Source organism: Hevea brasiliensis, chromosome 10 (assembly GCF_030052815.1).
Source record: "Hevea brasiliensis isolate MT/VB/25A 57/8 chromosome 10, ASM3005281v1, whole genome shotgun sequence".
Classification (NCBI taxonomy): domain Eukaryota; kingdom Viridiplantae; phylum Streptophyta; class Magnoliopsida; order Malpighiales; family Euphorbiaceae; genus Hevea; species Hevea brasiliensis.
In genome coordinates, this window is record NC_079502.1 from 100,431,923 (window position 1) to 100,451,150 (window position 19,228).

The 19,228-nt window shown below is 34.1% G+C and overlaps 2 protein-coding genes across 5 annotated transcripts; both read left to right on the top strand.

Annotated features, from left to right (window-relative positions):
- The first annotated feature begins 4,580 nt into the window (after nucleotides 1-4,580).
- Nucleotides 4,581-11,585, top strand: LOC131169304 (uncharacterized). 2 transcript variants are annotated; one of them, XM_058128500.1, is made up of 4 exons: nucleotides 4,581-5,021; nucleotides 6,137-6,431; nucleotides 7,590-7,640; nucleotides 11,015-11,585. In XM_058128500.1, exons 1-4 carry the CDS (start codon nucleotides 4,705-4,707, stop codon nucleotides 11,396-11,398), a joined length of 1,047 nt encoding a protein of 348 aa, XP_057984483.1. In that variant the 5' UTR covers nucleotides 4,581-4,704; the 3' UTR covers nucleotides 11,399-11,585. The 2 variants fall into 2 exon arrangements, with proteins under 2 accessions (XP_057984483.1, XP_057984482.1); XM_058128499.1 differs by having other exon boundaries at nucleotides 7,597-7,640; nucleotides 11,005-11,585.
- A 631-nt stretch (nucleotides 11,586-12,216) lies between these two features.
- Nucleotides 12,217-18,852, top strand: LOC131168719 (probable glycosyltransferase At5g03795). 3 transcript variants are annotated; one of them, XM_058128502.1, is made up of 6 exons: nucleotides 12,217-12,826; nucleotides 13,847-14,133; nucleotides 14,732-14,964; nucleotides 18,022-18,179; nucleotides 18,323-18,435; nucleotides 18,607-18,852. In XM_058128502.1, exons 1-5 carry the CDS (start codon nucleotides 12,320-12,322, stop codon nucleotides 18,422-18,424), a joined length of 1,287 nt encoding a protein of 428 aa, XP_057984485.1. In that variant the 5' UTR covers nucleotides 12,217-12,319; the 3' UTR covers nucleotides 18,425-18,435; nucleotides 18,607-18,852. The 3 variants fall into 3 exon arrangements, with proteins under 3 accessions (XP_057984485.1, XP_057984484.1, XP_057984486.1); XM_058128503.1 differs by lacking the exon at nucleotides 18,607-18,852 and having other exon boundaries at nucleotides 12,222-12,374; nucleotides 12,490-12,826; nucleotides 18,323-18,577; XM_058128501.1 differs by lacking the exon at nucleotides 18,607-18,852 and having other exon boundaries at nucleotides 18,323-18,577.
- The last annotated feature ends 376 nt before the right edge of the window (nucleotides 18,853-19,228 follow it).

The window sequence follows — 19,228 nt, forward strand, 5'->3', positions numbered from 1 at the left end:
ACTCATTTGCTAATGAAGAGGAGGTAAGTAAATCCGCTAGCTTGATAGGATCGTTTTTACTTCTTGTGAGATTAGAAAACTTGCCATATTTGTTATTAACACCATTCTCGTTGAGATTTTCTACTGCTACTTGTGTCATCCTTTCTATAATCCTTGTTGGTTGAAATATTTAAAAGTATTGATGGTGGTGCTTGTTGCTTGATCCTAAGATGCCCTAATCCATCTTGTCGAGTTGTTGTTGATAAAGAGTTGTTGTTGATAAAGACTGGATCAATTCTTCCAAGGAGTTGCCAAAGCAATATAAGGCGAGGTATGCGAGGTTCCTTCTTTGATTCCTCGTCAAAGAGTGTGGGAAAAGGAGAATCAAATGGTGCCCAGGTCCTAGATGCGAGAATGGAGTGGAATTCTCTTTGGGAATTGTAAAAACATGGATGTGTTATGTGATTGTTTGCATGAACTTTGCTGGAATCGTACGATGGATGAGGCTCATAGTCCGGTGGACTGCGAGACGGTGGCAGAGTGGATGAAGAAGAATAGTAACGCGTCAGGTAAAGTGAATTGGACACTTGCTTATGTGAAGCCTTGTTCATCTACACGCTGTGAATCTCAATTAATTTGAGTTAAATACATTATTTTAAATATTTAAGGAGTTTAATTGGACTCCAAAATGCTTTCAGGCTTAAGTGAAAACATTTTTAAAGGTTTAAAGTGACTATTTGGCATAACTTTAAAAATGAATAAAGGCATTTTGCCTCCAAAAGTAGGGGAGTGCAAATGATCGGTTCGGTTTCGAACTGAACCGAACCTATAAAATCAAAAACAGAAAATAAAAAATTTTAAAAATTGAATCAAACTGATTATTAAGAGAAAAGTGAACCGAACTAAACTGATAAATATTGGTTCGGTTCGATTTTATATCGATAAGATCAAATTTTGTCAAATTTCATATTTTCAACATTAAATCTCAATAACAAAAGCATAAAAAAAAAATTTAGAAATCAAAACTCAAAAATCATAGGGTTTCCTTGATATATATATATATATATATTAGTAATTTCGGTTTGGTTCAATTTTTTCGATTTTTTATGAAAATAATCGAATCAAACCGATTGAACCGAATTGATTCGATTCGACTCGATTTTTCAGTTTAAACAGAAATATAACAACCCTAATTTTTAAATTTATTATTTTATGAGTAAATATTAATATTTTATTTTATTTAAATTTTAGGAAATTATTTAAAATTTTTCGGATTTTAGAAATCAGGTTTGATTTTCTGAAAAATATAAAACTTTGATGATTTTTAAAAATTAATTTAAAGGCCACGTGGAAAAACTAAAAATATATTTGGACTCTACGAATTTTTCTAAGTTGTCTAGAATTTTTTTTAGAATTTTTGGGCCTCGTTTTTTATCCTAAGGCAGAGTAAAAATTCAAAATTTTATATCCTGAATCGGACTGATCGAATCGGACCGGCCTTTTCTTTTTCTTCTTCCTCATCTCTTGCGCGCGCTCGACGTCTCCTCTCTCTCTCTCCCATTTTTTCTCTCCTCTCACCTCCCCTCGTAGCACCGTCGCCACCCCAGCCCTCCCCACTCGCAGGGGCGCTGCCCCAGTCCCTCCTGGCTGCCGGCCGACGCTCCAGGCGGCCAGAAACGACGCGCGAAGTTCCCCTTACGTGTGCGCGTCGCTTCACCTTCCCGGCCAAAATCCGACCAATTCAGCCACCGATCGGATCGGGTCTTGTGTCAAAACTCTTCTACACCTCGAGAGCTTTCCATAGACACCAAGAACACCAAAATCCATCAAGCGGTTTGTCCAATTTTTGTCCGGGAAATTTTAGCCCATTTCAACTTTTGGGCTAAATTTCTCGCAAACCGTTAATCTCACAAGAAAACTGAGAGTACCGTAGTGCTCTACTCGTCGAGAGCTTCACGGCAATATAAATTTCAAAATTTTCCGACATCGTTTTTCTGTGGGTCCCACGAAACTTCGTAGTATTTTTTTCGAGCAATAAATGAGCTTAAAAAATTTCGTAAAAATTATATACTAACTCCCGTGTTATGGGTTTCATGTAGGTACCTTCAATTCACGAAAATTCAATGGTTACCGAAAAAGTCTTGAAATTTGATCGAGATTTTAGCTACTCCACCGTTGTCAGACATCCCGAGCCCGTCCCTGGGGTCGGAATCAGCATAAGTAAACCCGAACCTTACTTTTTCTTAATTATCTAGTGCTTGAATTGGATTAAAAATCCATAAAATATCTGTGGTAGCTTAGAAAAATTATAATTCTTTTTGCATTAGTTTAGTAATATTGCTAAGGACCGCAGGGCAAAGTTTTAGAATTTTTAGAACTTGTTTGGATAGTTTTTGCAAAAGGATCAATTATAAGGACTAAACTGAATTTTACATATTGTGATTGATGACTGTTTGAATAGGCTCAGGAGGGGCTGTGTGATGTGATTGAGTTGTGAGTGTATGGTTTGTGGATATAAAAATGCGTTTTAAACCCTTTTGCAGGTTGGATAGGTCCTAGGTATAGGGGAGACTCTGTCGGATTTTCAGCACGCCTTAGGACATCTTTGGTATTTTCTCACTTTGTATTAAGTAAAATGTATTAAATAATTGTAATAAAATTGTCAGGTGAGCCGGGACAGCCTTCCTCCTCCGCCCAGCCGCTATAGTGACTTCGGTTGAGTTTGTGAGTAAAATATTAATTTTAATTGTAATTTCTATATTATTATATGTTTAAACATGCCCATGCATCACTTATAAATATATATCTATGTAGTTAAATCCTAAGCATGATTTATATTGCATTTTTAAATTGATAAAGTGTTATGGATGTTGTTTGTGGTAATTTGGAGCAGTGTGCGTGCATTGGCGTCCGTGTAATATGGTATTGGATATGGACAAGACGGGTAGACACGGCTTGAGAGACACTCGCTGGGACCCGGTCTTGCGGGGTAGACACAGCTTGAGAGACACTCGCTGGGACCCCTTATTTGATTTATTAAGCGACAGTCCGACTTGAGAGACACTCGCTGGTAGAGATTGGATTAAGAGAGCTGTATAGGGGATCAGCTCTCATATATATATTGTTTGATAGTATTGGGTATGTGAGTGCTCTAAATTGCTTTTTTGATGTGATTTGTATGAAATTTATGATGATGTTACTTTTCACTCTACAGGGTGCATTAGCTTTAGATAGCTATAGAGATTATGGTTAAAATTGATATTTTACTCTCTGAGTCAAACGCTCACTCTTGTTTACCTTATTTTTCCAGGATACAGGAGATTTCTTGTTGAGTCCTAATCTGTCTCTCTCCCTCGCAGGTCGTCTATTAATGTCTGTAATGTTTTATAATTCTGTTAACTCCTAGAATTCTGCATGCGTTAGAAATATTTAATTTATTTGGGTCTGTAATATATTTACCATGTTGGACCTGTAAACTTATTAAATGCATGTATGTTGGACTAGATGAGGGAGCCGAGCTTTCATTTATTTTTATGGCATCATGATTATATGGAGGGTGAGCTGAGCTCCCCATATGATTATATATTGTGTTTACAGGTCGAGTGAGTCAAAAACTCCCCATTGTATGGTCTATTTTATAACCAGACTCTGTCCGATTGAATTCCTGAAATTGGGCCCAAATGGGCCTTAGAGTTGGGTTGAGGAATAGTTAGACTTACTAAAGGCCTTGGGGGCTTTAGACTGGCCCAGGTCCTAGTATAAGTCCTGTTCATAAGCTGGGTCATGATAGAAATCTACTCTTCCCTACCTAAAAGTGGAAATTATCAAAAAAAAACTTTGAACTTTTAAAATTTTTGTAATTCTATCCTAAATTAAAAAAGTTGCCAATTAAAACCCAAATTACTAAGGATTATGCAATTCCAACTTGAACTAAGAAAATTATCAATTAAACTCTGTACTATTAAAGATTACACAATCACAGCTTAATCATATGAACTATCAAAACCTTCAAAGAATCATAAACAAAACCCATTATACTTACCTGCCAAACTCCAAATTGAAAAAATCTACATCCTGAGTTCCTTGTTGTCCATGATTTATTTAGGGCAACTCTTTCTCCATATCTGCAAAGAACAATTGTTTCATATATCACTTCTTAGCTTTGAGTAGAGGAAACATCAATGACGTGGAAGACATTTTTTTATGAGTTTTGAATTAAAGAAAAGAAGAAGGTTGATTGGAGAAGTTTGCAAAAAACAATTACTTCAGATATCACTTCTTAGCTTTGAGTAGGGTATCACTTATAAGAAAAACATTTTTTATCAGCTTTGAATCAAAGAAGTATTTAATACATAACCAAAAAGAATGAAGGGAAGGAAGCAATCTTTTGATTTTGAGGACTAGGGTTTAAAATTTAGAGTTGATTTTTAATTAGCAATTTTTTAGTTAAGGGTGGAATTACGCAATTATCAATAGTTTTGGGTTATAATTTGCTAAGTTTGGGTTGAAGTTGCACATTTTTTAAAAGTTTAGGGTTTCTTTAGTAATTTCCAAAAAAAAAACATAATTATCAATTAAGCATTACCGTTCTCTCCTGCCCCTGCATCAGCAGAAGCAACGCAAAAATATCCTTCTAGAGATCCTTACGGAGCCCCAGTGGCGAAAACTATCTAGTTCTACCTGTGATGTGATTATTCATAGACTTGTGGGACAAAAGAAGAAGAAATGCAGAGCACATACGCATACAGGGCTCCTGCAGTTTCTCCTCCACATCTGAACCTCTCTAATTCAAAGCCCAGGCTATCCATTGCTTCACCAAATCAACCTCAAACCCAAACCCAAAAAATCTCTCAATATCGTTATTACAATAGTGATGGGGATATCGATAATTCCGCAGAGGTGAAGTTTACATTACCAGCCCATGTAAAATCCATAACAAGTACTTCAAATCCGTTTGTGAAGCACTGCGTCAAGCTCCGTCACAGCTCCTCTTATCGCCACTTCCATGGTTCAGCTCTTGTTGTAGGTACTACCCCTATCAGGTATTTTTTGCGTTCTTTCTGAAAATTTTGCTAATTAACTTCCCAAAGTGCAATATGGATATCTGTTGTTTTTTGTATTTTTAATTGTGTTGTTAACGATTATCTCAAAATGAAATGCTATTAATGCTTTGCTTTTCTTTCGATATGTTTGATTGCATATTTTCTGTGTCTGGGAATGGACCACTTGTGGAAACTCTCTGGAGATTTTACCCTTTGTTTGGATCCTTAATTGTGCAGGGGAATTGGAGAGAAATTAAACAAGAGAAATGAAGAGAAAAGAAAAGAAAGAACTTTATGGTCTTTGGATAGATTATTTGAACAGGAGAGAAATTGCAGGGAAATAACTACTACACTTTTTTTTCCCTTTAATGTCTATTATATTGCGGAAGGACATTTGAGTATTTTTAGTTCACCAATCTCTATTTCTCTCCATTTCCCACGGATTTGGAGAGAAATGTTATGGGTTAATTACAAACCAGTTGAATTTCTCCTCTGTTTCTCTTCTCTCCATTTCTCTCAATCCAAACAAAGGGTTAAGTACTGACTTTCTATTAAAAAGGAAAAGGTTGGGGGACCGGGGGGGTGGGGTGGGGACCAAGGACTAGTCACTAGTATCAGATAAAAAAGCTCTATTCAAAACATAACTCTAAAATCTAAGTAATCGTTTTTTAAATCTTGATTCTTGGTGGCATTCACGCTGGCTTGGTGATGTGGTATGCAGTGCTGATCAGTTGAGCGTGCCACAGATGTATATTTCACAATTTTGTGGTAAATTTTTGTCCTAAAACATTTTTGCAATCCCTGCTAGGTGAGTAATGCTTGTAGCAATTAATAATGCCATAAACTTGCACAGAAACAATTCTGAATCGTATAGTATCCAGCATATTGAACTATTGATTTTTTATATCTAAAATTGGATTTCTTTCCTTAAAAGTTTAGAGTGGACAACACTTTCTGGAGTTTAGGAGATTGGATTTTTTGCATTGACAATTATTCAATTGAAGTTGTTTCTCGTATGTATTTTACTTGTCTGCAACTTGGTTCAACATTAGCCTCATGCCTATCAGTGTTGTCATTTGGATAATAAAGGGCTTATGAGACATGTACTCGTACAGGGAGATATGCGAATTTCAGAAGTCATCAGAAGAGAGGACTGTTGAAATGGAGTGTCTAATTCTTCTTGATAAGGCTAAGATCCCTGAAGGATTCAACAACTCTACTCGCACTTTGCGTGTGAGCGCTTTGGTGATGAAAAAACTTTCACAGTTGCAATCTACTGAATCTATTGAAGCAATTGCCCTGATGCGATTTCCTACGAGCTACTTTGTTGTAGGTAATCATCAAAAAGATGCAGATTGTCGGAAATGGTTCCCAGCTCCACATCGAATTCTAGTCCTCGAGGGGATCCAGGTTATTCTAATTTCTAACTTTTCTGCAATTGTTCTTGCTGTTGAGCTGATGCTGCTTTTTCTTCTTCCATCGAGTCTAGTCCTACAAGTATAAGGAAAAAATTACAAAGAAAAAGAAGAGAGAGAGAGAGAGAGAGAGAAAGAGAGAGAGCATACCCATGTTGGACATGGGTGTTTATCGAACAATTGTACCTGGGTCCATTTTAACTAGCCAAGTACTGATATAACATAATATTGAGCAAAATAAACAGTGAAGTTATAGGTCATTACTTGGCATAACAGTAAAAGTATTGGGCTTGCCACCACAGGAAGCAAATTCAAATCTGTAGAGCAGTTACTTCATGCAAAAAAGTTGTTGGAGTCTGTATCCAAGGTTTCTCTACAAAAGTCCTAGGTTCAATGAAGCAGCGAATTCATTTTATGAGGGTGTGAAGCTTGATCCTTATAATAGGGAGCTTGTTTTGGTATTTAGGGAAGCTGTTGAAGATGGGAGAAGGTTTTATGGTGCAGATCAAGAAAAATCATAATATCTTCATTGACAAATGAACATCAATAACAGAGATAAAAAGTTGTGGACGGCTACCATGCATCTTCCCCCTTTTCCCACTCCCCTTTTCCCTTCTCTATGCTTAGTGAGAAACTGTAAGCATATCGTTGTTTGTTGTTGAAGCTCCATGGCAAAAGAAAAAGAGAGGTTGTGTACCCATGAGCTAATAATATTTAACAGGTACCTAACGAAAAAAGGCCCTATAAAAAACCAAAACAAGAGGCCACTTTCCCTTCTGCAATCTTCCTTTTTCTTCTTTGAAACTCAATTTCCCTTCTGCAATCTTCCTTTTTCTCCTTTGAAACTCAATTTCCTAATGGTGCTTTTGTCATTTCGAGCCCATCTATAAATAAGCCCTAGTGAATGTAAAGCATGAAACTATGTTGATCATAACCACTTCTTCTGCAGAGGAACTGTAATTATTTGAAGTCCCTTACATATTAGTTAATTACTTCTCCTGCTGCCTCACAAAATATATTCATTTGGTGATTGAGTCTCAAACTGCTGTTTATTCTTATAGTTTTCTGATTGCACCTGCTGGCAATGATTTAAGGAATTAAAGGAATTACCTGGACGTAAATCTCACTAACTAATGAGTGCTGTTCACTGTAGGATCCAGGTAACCTGGGAACATTGGTCAGATCAGCTGTGGCATTTAGATGGGTAAGTAACAACCTGCAAAACTCATCTTTTCCCTCTACTTTTTGAGCTTTTTTTTGTTAATTGTTTGGTGCATTCTATCCTATGTATATATAAAATTTTCCCAATTAAGTTACAACTTGCGTTCATACTGATTGGCTTGATACTCTGGTGCTTAGCTTAACTAAGAATTAATTGTAATTAAGTTGTGGATAGCTTTATGGATTTTTTTCTTCCATTCTGCACAGTTTACGGCTGTTATATCCTTTTTCATTAATTCACCCTTTGCTTTTTTAAGTTTGCCTGTCCTTTTCTCCTGCAATTTCAACCTTCTATACCACTACATTGTGATGTATCTAAGTTTGGAACTGTTTGAAAATTGTAATCATGAATTCATTTATTGAACACTAGTTGCCCTATTTACCTGTCAACATCATCAAGGAAATGGCTGTGGTTGTTGCAAGCCACAATTTTTCTTCCAATCAGATATTTATCCTTCAATTTAGTGAACAGCAGGTTCAATTATTCAGTGTTGGATCCACAGGGAGGGGAAGCAATTGCGCCTCCCTCCCCAACATTTTGGAAAAACCCTTCACAAATATTATATATTGTAAGAAAATTTTATCACTTGCTATTATCTGCCCCCTCATACTATTTTTAAAATTTTTATTCTGCCCTCTCAAAGTAAAAAAGTATAATTCTTTTAGTTAGAAATTAAAATTTTGATTAAGTTAATGAAAATTTTAATTAAATTTTTTAGCTAAAATGAACTTATAATTATGGGGATGAACAATTATTCTAGAGAAAATGTAATGGAATTGCTTGTATTTAATAAAAGGGTGACCTAGTGCATGAAACATTCCATTTGGGTTTTGGGAAAGGTTGATGTAATGCAGCCTTACCTCTTGCAGGGAGGCTGTTTCTGTGGTATGAACCCATGACCTCCAAGTCACAAATAGAGTAACTTTACCGTTACACTAAAACCACCCTTTAGACATGACTTTAATGTTGAAAAAATATTTGCATGCTCGTAAATAAATTTCATTTTGAATATTTCTTTGAGAAAGACTAGTTGCATTCAAAAGTTTATTTAGAATTGACTTTTTAAATTTGACATTGATCAAAATTGTACTTCCAAAAGATGTCAATAATTTTAAAGTTGTGTCAAATCTGACTAAAGACAGGAAAATAAAAAATTATATAACCTTTTGTTGATATGTTAATCTACTTATGTTAATTTTACTTGTGTTTATTGTAACAATAGAATGTATGTTTTTTGCTATGAGAATTATTAAAACAAAACTGCACAATAAAATGGATGGTGATTTTGTTACCAATTTACTTATCATTTACATGGAGCTGGAAAATTTGATATTGATTCAATTATTGTGGCATTTGAAGTTGCATTCAAAAGTTTATTTAGAATTGACTTTTTAAATTTGACATTGATCAAAATTGTACTTCCAAAAGATGTCAATAATTTTAAAGTTGTGTCAAATCTGACTAAAGACAGGAAAATAAAAAATTATATAACCTTTTGTTGATATGTTAATCTACTTATGTTAATTTTACTTGTGTTTATTGTAACAATAGAATGTATGTTTTTTGCTATGAGAATTATTAAAACAAAACTGCACAATAAAATGGATGGTGATTTTGTTACCAATTTACTTATCATTTACATGGAGCTGGAAAATTTGATATTGATTCAATTATTGTGGCATTTGAAGTTGCATTCAAAAGTTTATTTAGAATTGACTTTTTAAATTTGACATTGATCAAAATTGTACTTCCAAAAGATGTCAATAATTTTAAAGTTGTGTCAAATCTGACTAAAGACAGGAAAATAAAAATTATATAACCTTTTGTTGATATGTTAATCTACTTATGTTAATTTTACTTGTGTTTATTGTAACAATAGAATGTATGTTTTTTGCTATGAGAATTATTAAAACAAAACTGCACAATAAAATGGATGGTGATTTTGTTACCAATTTACTTATCATTTACATGGAGCTGGAAAATTTGATATTGATTCAATTATTGTGGCATTTGAAGTTGCATTCAAAAGTTTATTTAGAATTGACTTTTTAAATTTGACATTGATCAAAATTGTACTTCCAAAAGATGTCAATAATTTTAAAGTTGTGTCAAATCTGACTAAAGACAGGAAAATAAAAATTATATAACCTTTTGTTGATATGTTAATCTACTTATGTTAATTTTACTTGTGTTTATTGTAACAATAGAATGTATGTTTTTTGCTATGAGAATTATTAAAACAAAACTGCACAATAAAATGGATGGTGATTTTGTTACCAATTTACTTATCATTTACATGGAGCTGGAAAATTTGATATTGATTCAATTATTGTGGCATTTGAAGTTGCATTCAAAGTTTATTTAGAATTGACTTTTTAAATTTGACATTGATCAAAATTGTACTTCCAAAAGATGTCAATAATTTTAAAGTTGTGTCAAATCTGACTAAAGACAGGAAAATAAAAAATTATATAACCTTTTGTTGATATGTTAATCTACTTATGTTAATTTTACTTGTGTTTATTGTAACAATAGAATGTATGTTTTTTGCTATGAGAATTATTAAAACAAAACTGCACAATAAAATGGATGGTGATTTTGTTACCAATTTACTTATCATTTACATGGAGCTGGAAAATTTGATATTGATTCAATTATTGTGGCATTTGAAGTTGCATTCAAAAGTTTATTTAGAATTGACTTTTTAAATTTGACATTGATCAAAATTGTACTTCCAAAAGATGTCAATAATTTTAAAGTTGTGTCAAATCTGACTAAAGACAGGAAAATAAAAAATTATATAACCTTTTGTTGATATGTTAATCTACTTATGTTAATTTTACTTGTGTTTATTGTAACAATAGAATGTATGTTTTTTGCTATGAGAATTATTAAAACAAAACTGCACAATAAAATGGATGGTGATTTTGTTACCAATTTACTTATCATTTACATGGAGCTGGAAAATTTGATATTGATTCAATTATTGTGGCATTTGATGCAAATAAAGAGAGGTGAATGCAATTTAGAATGTTTAACATTAATAGATGTGTACATATATAAGTTGTTATGTTCTTACTTTTGTTTTTATTATTTTAGTTGAAGATGTATGAATACATACAATCTTTTAATGATTTTTTAGTTGAATTGAATTTTTTATTAATTATTTTATATAAATGTATTTTCGTCCCCACAAATTTAGGAGCCTTGATTTGCCACTGCAATTTTTCCCTCCATCAAATTGTTCTTTGGATGTTTATTACATCAAATGCATTCCTTAGGTTGAGATTCTAGTTGAGTTGTTATTTCTTCACCTTTAATAGCAGAAGATTTGATACGGTAGCAGATATGAACAGGGTGGTATTTTCCTACTTCCCGGCTGTTGTGATCCATTCAATGACAAAGCACTCAAAGCCAGTCGAGGAGCCTCCTTTCAGGTCCCTATAGTTGCAGGCAGTTGGCAACACCTTGAAGCTCTCAAACATGAATTCCAAATGCAATTGCTTGCTGGCCACCCAGCAAGTAATGATGAACTGAAACCAGTGTCGCAGTTATCTCAAGGGCTTGCAGATTCTTTAGCTGATGTTCCATTATGCTTGGTTTTGGGCAGTGAAGGGCATGGCCTTTCAGAGCAGTCTCTACGAGAATGCGAGCTTGTGAGCATACCCATGGCAAGAAACTATGAGTCTCTTAATGTAGCTGTTGCGGGTGGCATTTTCTTGTACATGCTGCAGCCTTAAAACCAAAGAATTCTTTAATGCTTTCTATTTGTCTTCAAAAAAGCTTGGTTAGATAGCTAGAGAAGTAGAGAGTAGCTGACCTGACCTGACCTTTTACTTGCAGAGCAGGTTTCAAAGACTGGTGTGGTTGAATTTTGCAGGCTAAATTGCTTGCCTTTCGTGAAAAGTTAGAAATACCATCGAAAAACTTTGATAATGTACTATTCATGTGTATAAATTGAAAATATGGATCTCCCTTAATTAAAAAAAAAAAGGTTCATGTCTAGAAGTTCTTATAATTACTTGTATGAACGTATTTAAATTAAAATAGGAAAACATTAAGACTAGTTTAGTGATAAAAACACTCATGGTGCTAGTATTTTATATAAATATTATATTATTAGATTTAGATATGCAAAATTATTATTAATGTTATAAGTAGTTTTGAATTTGAATTTTAATAAAAAAAATTATTTTATATGTATATATTTATATATGCAAATTTTATAATTTTATAAATTAGTGTAATACTATTCAACTAAAATTTATTAGTTATTATTTTACAATAGAATTTATTAATTATTTTAGTATTATATTATTTTGTTAATAAATAATTGAACTGAAAATGAAAGCATTTTCTTTTTAACAAGTTTTTTTTTTTTTAATCCATTTCTTTCTTTAAAAATAAAAATGGTTCCATATGGAATTTTTTTTGTTTTTTCCAAAAATGCTACCATTGATTATTAGCACGGCAGGCTGAGCAGCGAAAGTCCACTCTGCCACTTTCACGCTAAACTGAACCTTCGCAGCTCGTTCCGCAGATTCCGATTTGGCTCCTTTTACTCAATCAATACCTACTGCACACTCCACCTCTACCACCACCGTTGCCAGCGGACACTGAACAGTCTTTATCATCGGAAACCACATTTAAGTTCCCCGGCAATGTCGGCCGGAAAGCTCCAACAGCAAGCGTCACAACACATGTGTTCTCTAAAAGGTTCACTCCTCACTCTCGCTATCCTAACCCTAATCTCATTCGCTTACCTTCCCATCAATTCTCTCCAATCCTCGTCTTCATCGTCCTCCTCCATTTCTTCTCCTCTGCTCTCCAGTTCCGTTGTAAAGCAGCCACAGGAAGGGACGGTTATAGAGACGGAGACAGAGACAAACAAGGAAGGGAAATTATTTGAGGATGAGATATCGGATCTGTACTACCTGCCTCAGATTTTCAAATTGAATTACGAGGCAATGGAGAGGGACTTCAAAGTTTTTATATATCCCGATGGGGATCCCAACACCTTTTATCAAACACCTAGGAAATTGACTGGCAAGTACGCTAGCGAGGGCTATTTTTTCCAGAATATCAGAGAGAGTCGCTTTCGGACTGAGGATGCCGATCAGGCTCACCTCTTCTTTATCCCCATCTCCTGCCACAAGATGCGAGGCAAGGTAATTGTTTCTTGCTCAAAGTAGTGGTATTCATAGATGAGGCATTGCCCTCGTTTTTTGATATTATTAGCTTTTCTTCAGTAGGATTCCTAGTTTGTCGTCAACTGAGATCAGTTACAACACAATGCATGTAATTTGCTGATAAAGTTTTTTGAACTACCTGTGAGTGATTTCAAAGAAAAAGGAAAACAGCTACCTATAAGTTAAAAGTTAACTAAATCAAGAAAGCAATGTCCACCACTTCTTCTGTAAAATGGAGAATACTACTTCAGTGGTGGGTCACATAGAAATCTTTCCTAGAGTTGTTAAAGTGAAACAGAATATTATTTCTAGGCATGCAAAGTTGTGTCACAGTTGTACAATGCAGATGGATCTTTTCCCATTTTTTTATGCCAAAAATTTTTTAACCTGTGGAGTCTGCTCTTTTTTACTTGTGTTACTGAGGGATACCATTAGTTCATGGTGAGAATCTACTTTTCATGGAAATTCAGTCGCAATTACTCAACTAATTAGTTGACTAGGACAACGGATTAATGAGAAGATAAGTCTATGCAAATTTTTGAATTATCAAAATATACATTCTTATAAAATTTTACATCTCCATAAGCAAACAATATAATTCTATTAGGAAAATTGCCGATTCTTTCTTAAAGATGATAAAATTTTTTAAGTGTGAGTCTTTAATTAGGTGATTATGGGGAAATCCTTTGATTTGAAGGTAAAGGTCTTGAAAATTTACAACGCAGCAATTATCGCTTGTTCCTGTGATTGTGTTGGTTGATCATATTCATCAATTTTGCCTGTCTGGTGTTATTCTCTATACTTTGATACATGATCGTCTGCAACTTGTGAGGCAATCTTTTGTTGATGACATCATATTTTCTTTGCTGAACCTTGTATAGCAATGTTGGTTTAATGGATTAAGTTCCTTTCATTATCTAACCTAGAATTGGGTTCCTTTATCTAATGGTATATGATGTTTTCTCTCTCTCTCTCTCTCTCTCTCTCTCTCTCTCTTAGGGAACCTCCTATGAGAATATGACCATTATTGTTCAGAATTATGTGGAGAGCTTAATAGCAAAGTATCCCTATTGGAACCGAACATTGGGTGCAGATCACTTCTTTGTCACTTGTCATGATGTTGGTGTAAGGGCAACTGAAGGAGTTCCATTTCTTGTAAAGAATGCAATACGAGTTGTGTGCTCCCCAAGCTATGATGTTGGATTCATTCCACACAAAGATGTTGCTCTTCCTCAAGTATTGCAGCCATTTGCCCTTCCAGCTGGAGGGAATGATGTAGAAAATAGGTAACATCGTGAAATATGAACTTATGAACATTGATTTTAGGGGTTCAGATCAGTAATCAGTTGTATCCTTATTATGTTACCAATTGAGATTTAAGCAATATGTATAAGTTCATGTTATCTAACTCAGATGCTCACTTCAATTTAAGAGCTTAGTTCACTTCTATTCTTGTTGTGTTGCAAAACTGGACCATTCAATAGTTTTATCAAGTTTCTCTGAAGCCCTGGTCTTCTCCTTAGTTCATTGTTAGCCTTCAGTCTCTTTCTGTTATCATATGGTTGGGAAATTGTGGTCAAGATTTTGTTAAAGCAGCATTGCTACCAAAAACCACTCAGATTAACTGCAGTTTCATCACTTCTTAATGATGAATCTAATCTCTGGAATCTTAAATACAATTGATATTAGCATCTACTCTGTTTTGTGTATTGTCATTTTTGGAAAATGGTTATTAGAATGGCAGTAGCTCTTTGATTGAGTTTTTACCTATTTTAGTGGTTGTCAATTAATGTATGATGAATGCCCTGAAAGGATGTTAAATGGTTTTGAACAAGAAACAGTCTTTCCATAAGTTCCTTGCTTAACAATAAGCATTCTTTGCAGGACAACACTTGGTTTTTGGGCTGGTCATAGAAACTCTAAAATTAGAGTCGTTTTAGCACGTGTGTGGGAGAATGATACAGAGCTTGATATTTCCAATAACAGAATAAGTAGGGCTACTGGACATCTAGTGTATCAAAAGAGATTTTACAGGACTAAATTCTGCATATGCCCTGGTGGCTCTCAGGTCAACAGTGCTCGCATAGCTGATTCAATCCATTATGGATGTGTTCCTGGTAAGTATTTGCGATCCATTGTTATTTCTTGAACATATTTAAGAATAGTATGCATATGCATGTACTTTTTCACTTGTCAGACAATGAAGATAATGTTTAAAATCTATAGCCAAGGTCCCCACAATCCCCTGATCCAATTTCAAAAGGAGGGTGAAGAAAAAGGGCCTATAGTAAGATTAGTATTTCATTTTCCTTTTCTTTTTTCTCATTGCTTACTTATACACAATAGTTATTTAAGTGGAGGTTAGCAAGCAGGGTGGTAGACCCGACAGAGGTTCTGGCCTTTGCAACTCCTTGCAGAGTGTTCGGTGAAAGCTCATTCTTTCTAATCTTTTTAGTTATACGGCACAACTCAACTCAATTTAACTAAGCTTTTATCCAAAAAATTTGGGGTCGGTTATATGGATTTGCTTTTTCTACTCTAAACGATTTTGGGTTAAATCCTCAGAAATTTAACTGGAGTGTCAATTTAGGTCTACCCCTTTCTTTCTTTCTATCATCTAACCTAATGTGCTCTACTTGTCTAACTGGAGTCTCCGTATGTCTAGTTATAAGGCACAACTGATAATTATTATTACTTTTTTTAATTTATATATACTAATTTTGATTACCTCTTTAGTTAGCATGATGAGGGCCCCCTTTTACACATGCACATCTGATGCACCTTTGTTTCTGGACTTATAACTTGAGTCTGATACTCTGGTTATTTGCTTTAGTTCTAGTTTAATAACCTATTTTTGTTGTCACAAGGTTAATGGTGGGGAGTGGCAAAATTGCATACTTAATTCAAGGGGAAATTTCACCTACCGTCCCTCAACTTAGAGGGTTGTTTCATTACCATCTCCTAACTTTAATTTGTTTCTTAAATTAATTTGGTACTCACGATGTCCTTTTGGCCAGATTCCGTTGGGGACTCCAGTGAATTACTGAAATGGTGCCTCCAAGTTGATTTTTTTCACAGTTAAAAAAATCAACTTGGAAGCACCATTTCACTAACACTCTCTGCTTTTGAATTTCCGTCTCCTCACATTTTAGATTTTTCTCACTCTTGCCTTTCCAGTCCACTTTTTATCTCATCCCCTGATGACCTTCAATTCCTTCTCATTTAAAATTATGACCTTCAATTCCTTCTCATTTAAAATTATCTTCTCTGTTCAAAGAACAGAATGAATCCTAAAATTTTCCAAATTTGGAAAATGCCATGCCACTAACCATCTTTTCTTTTACCACATGGCTAGCTAAAGCATCTCCTCAATTTCCTCTACTATTCGTAATTTTATTCATTTCCATTTTAGTAGCATCTAAAGAGTTATACCTTATTGAAGATACTAACACCACTCTTGATGCCAACCTTAGCGAAAAACAGATCATTACAAAAAGCCTCTTCTTGAACCCATCAAATTGAAGCAACCACCAGAACACTCTCAATTTCTCTAGGTCTAAAAACCTGGAAACCACCCCACCAGAAATTATGCCATCTTGGAAACCGCACTCGCCATCTCTGCTAAAAGAGGAGGCAAAAAGGACGAAGAGGGGGAAAAGGTCAGTGGCGAAGGAATGGGGAGGGGGAAGAGAGGCAGAGGTGGAGGAGAGATAGGTGGGAGGAAAGAAATGGTGGGTGGAGATTGAGGTTGGGGTTGGTGTTAGGGAATAGGGACAGAGGAGGTGAAGAAGCAAGCAACAATAGCCATGTTTGGGAGGAGGTGAGTAGGGGTGTGAGACATGTGTTTGGATTTGGTTTACAAATTTGGTTTGGTTGGTTGTTTAAGAAGTAGAATGTGGTTTCCTTCTTATGTTTTCTTTCTCGCTTTTCAATTGAGTGTGTTATTGTTGTCAAATTCAGTGAAAATTCAAAGAGCTTTCGTCACCAGTTTTTTAGCATTTGGCATCCACATTTCTTTCTTTCCTCACTTCAATTTTTTTTTTTTTGGAATTTTCCAAATTTGGAAAATCTTAAGAGTATGTTCACTTGTGGAAAATTAGGGCATTCTTTTGAATTTTTTTTTAAGAAAATTGAAAAATAGAGTTTTGTATTCACATGTGTTAGTTTTCCAAATGAAGAACTAGAAAACTAGTTTTTTTTTTCTTAGTTTTGTAAAATTTAACTAAAATTTGAAAAACAATTTCAGTTGTTTTTCATTATTTTCCTTTATAATAAAAGTTTTGTTTTTTAGTTGCTTTTCAAATGGAAAATAACGACTTTTCTATGTTCAAAATTGCACTATAACTTTTCACAACTAAAATTAAATAATTATTTTGGAAAATATTTATTTACAATGACAAAAAATTAATTATATTATTATAAAAATAAATAATACATTAGAAAAATTTTAAAGTAAAATAAGTTTTCTAAATATATTTTATAATAATGTGTTTTTAATTATAAACGATATGAATAATTTTTAAAAATTTTTTGAATTAGAAAATTGATTTTTATTATTGACAGGTGAACGTGTTTTTTTATGTTTTTCCTTATTTTATATGGAAAATGAAAATTGGAGTTTTCTTATAAAATGAAAAACAAAAAATTATTTTTCACCATAGGATTTCTTTTTTCTTTGAACAAAGAAGGTGATTTCAAGTGAGAAGGAATTGAATGTCATCAGAGTGAGAGATAAAAAGTGGACTGAGTGAGAAAACCCAACGAGTGAGGAGAAAGAAATTCATAAGGAGGGGGAGTGTGCAGTGCCACATTGAGGAGAGAAATTTTTTAATTATGAAAAAGCCAGCTTGGACGCACTATGTCAGCGGTTCGCCAGAGTCAACAGAATTTGGCCAGAAGGACATAGTGGAGTATCTAATTAGAGTTGAAGGATTTTTAATAAGCAAATTAAAGTTGAGGTACGGTAATGAAACAACTTTCTTAGTTGAGGAGAACTAGGTGAAATTTGCCCTAGTTGAGTGACGTTAGGTGCTTGATAGTCTGTTAACCTGTCTTGGTATTCTACATTTTCAAAGGAATTGCAATGCACTGGTTTGTTTGACTGAGGTTTGGGCTTTTATCTTAAAAATGTGTAATAATCGGTTTTTCCTTCATTTGTGTCCCTTCTTTGGCAGTAATATTATCCAACTACTATGACCTGCCATTCAATGACATTCTTGATTGGCGAAAATTTTCTGTCATACTTAAGGAGCAAGACGTATACAGCCTCAAGCAAGTTCTCAAGAACATGTCTGATGATGAGTTTGTAGCTTTGCATAAGAATTTGGTTGAGGTAGAGATCATAACTTAAAAACTTTGCTTATTTTGTCCAGTGAATATGTTTTTGTCATAGAGCTAGAGATGTCTTAGACTTGGTAACTTCATGTTCCATGCCTGTTATTTACTAATGAAATTTCTTGTGGCATGTTATATTAGGTCCAGAAGCACTTCCAATGGAATTCGCCTCCAATCAAATATGATGCATTCCATATGGTCATGTACGATCTCTGGCTGCGTCATCATGTTATTAAATATTAACTGGATAACGGGTGCGTTTCCAATTAACTTTTGTATACGCTTAAAGGTTGCACGCTAACAACCCAAAGCTTGTAAATTATTAATGTCATACTTAATGACTCTTTGTGAATGGGATTCTAAGACAATTAAGGTCATTATTTAATTTGTTCTTTACATTCACCTTTTGCATCTTTTGTATGCAGATACGATCTGTGATTCTTGTTCTGATGCCTAATTATATATCATCATATCTAGCCCAATTCCTGCTTTGAAGAGACGGAAAAGGCAATTGGGTGTCAATTAATTTTGCAGTTAGGGAAATCTCTTGATAGATAGAAGGAAATGACCATCGACTTCTTGGTCTAAACCGGAACTGCCTTAATTGCATATTTTATTATTTTTGAGCTGAATAGGAAATTAAAATTTTATAAAAAAATCAATTCAACTGATTTCTTTTGGATCGACTCTCTATTTGAAAAATATTTTAAAAAAATTATTTTGAAAAAAATAAAAATTATAAGTAGTATTAAACTCAAATCACTTATATATAAGATAACTTTGTTATCTCAAGTCAATGGATTACAATGCACTATTATGATCTAGATGGCTTTATATTGATAAGAGTAAACTCCTTGCATAAGTCATCTTGTATCATTGATTCAGCCTATTTATCATATAAGTGTCCATCATGCTTGTTATATAGTATAAGACTCATCATTTTATCCTATTAGCATCTCATACTAATTCATGGAAATAAAAACAAGTGTCAATCTTTCTGAACAAGTCATGCCAAGTGAAGTATCCTAAATTGTGAACCGAATTTAT

Coding starts and splice junctions, on each gene's coding strand:
- LOC131169304 (XM_058128499.1), top strand. CDS start 4,705: ATGCAGAGCACATACGCATACAGGGCTCCTGCAGTTTCTCCTCCACAT. Junction 5,022..6,136: donor GTAGGTACTACCCCTATCAG/GTATTTTTTGCG, acceptor GTACTCGTACAG/GGAGATATGCGAATTTCAGA. Junction 6,432..7,596: donor TAGTCCTCGAGGGGATCCAG/GTTATTCTAATT, acceptor TGTAGGATCCAG/GTAACCTGGGAACATTGGTC.
- LOC131168719 (XM_058128502.1), top strand. CDS start 12,320: ATGTCGGCCGGAAAGCTCCAACAGCAAGCGTCACAACACATGTGTTCT. Junction 12,827..13,846: donor GCCACAAGATGCGAGGCAAG/GTAATTGTTTCT, acceptor TCTCTCTCTTAG/GGAACCTCCTATGAGAATAT. Junction 18,180..18,322: donor TGCATAAGAATTTGGTTGAG/GTAGAGATCATA, acceptor ATGTTATATTAG/GTCCAGAAGCACTTCCAATG.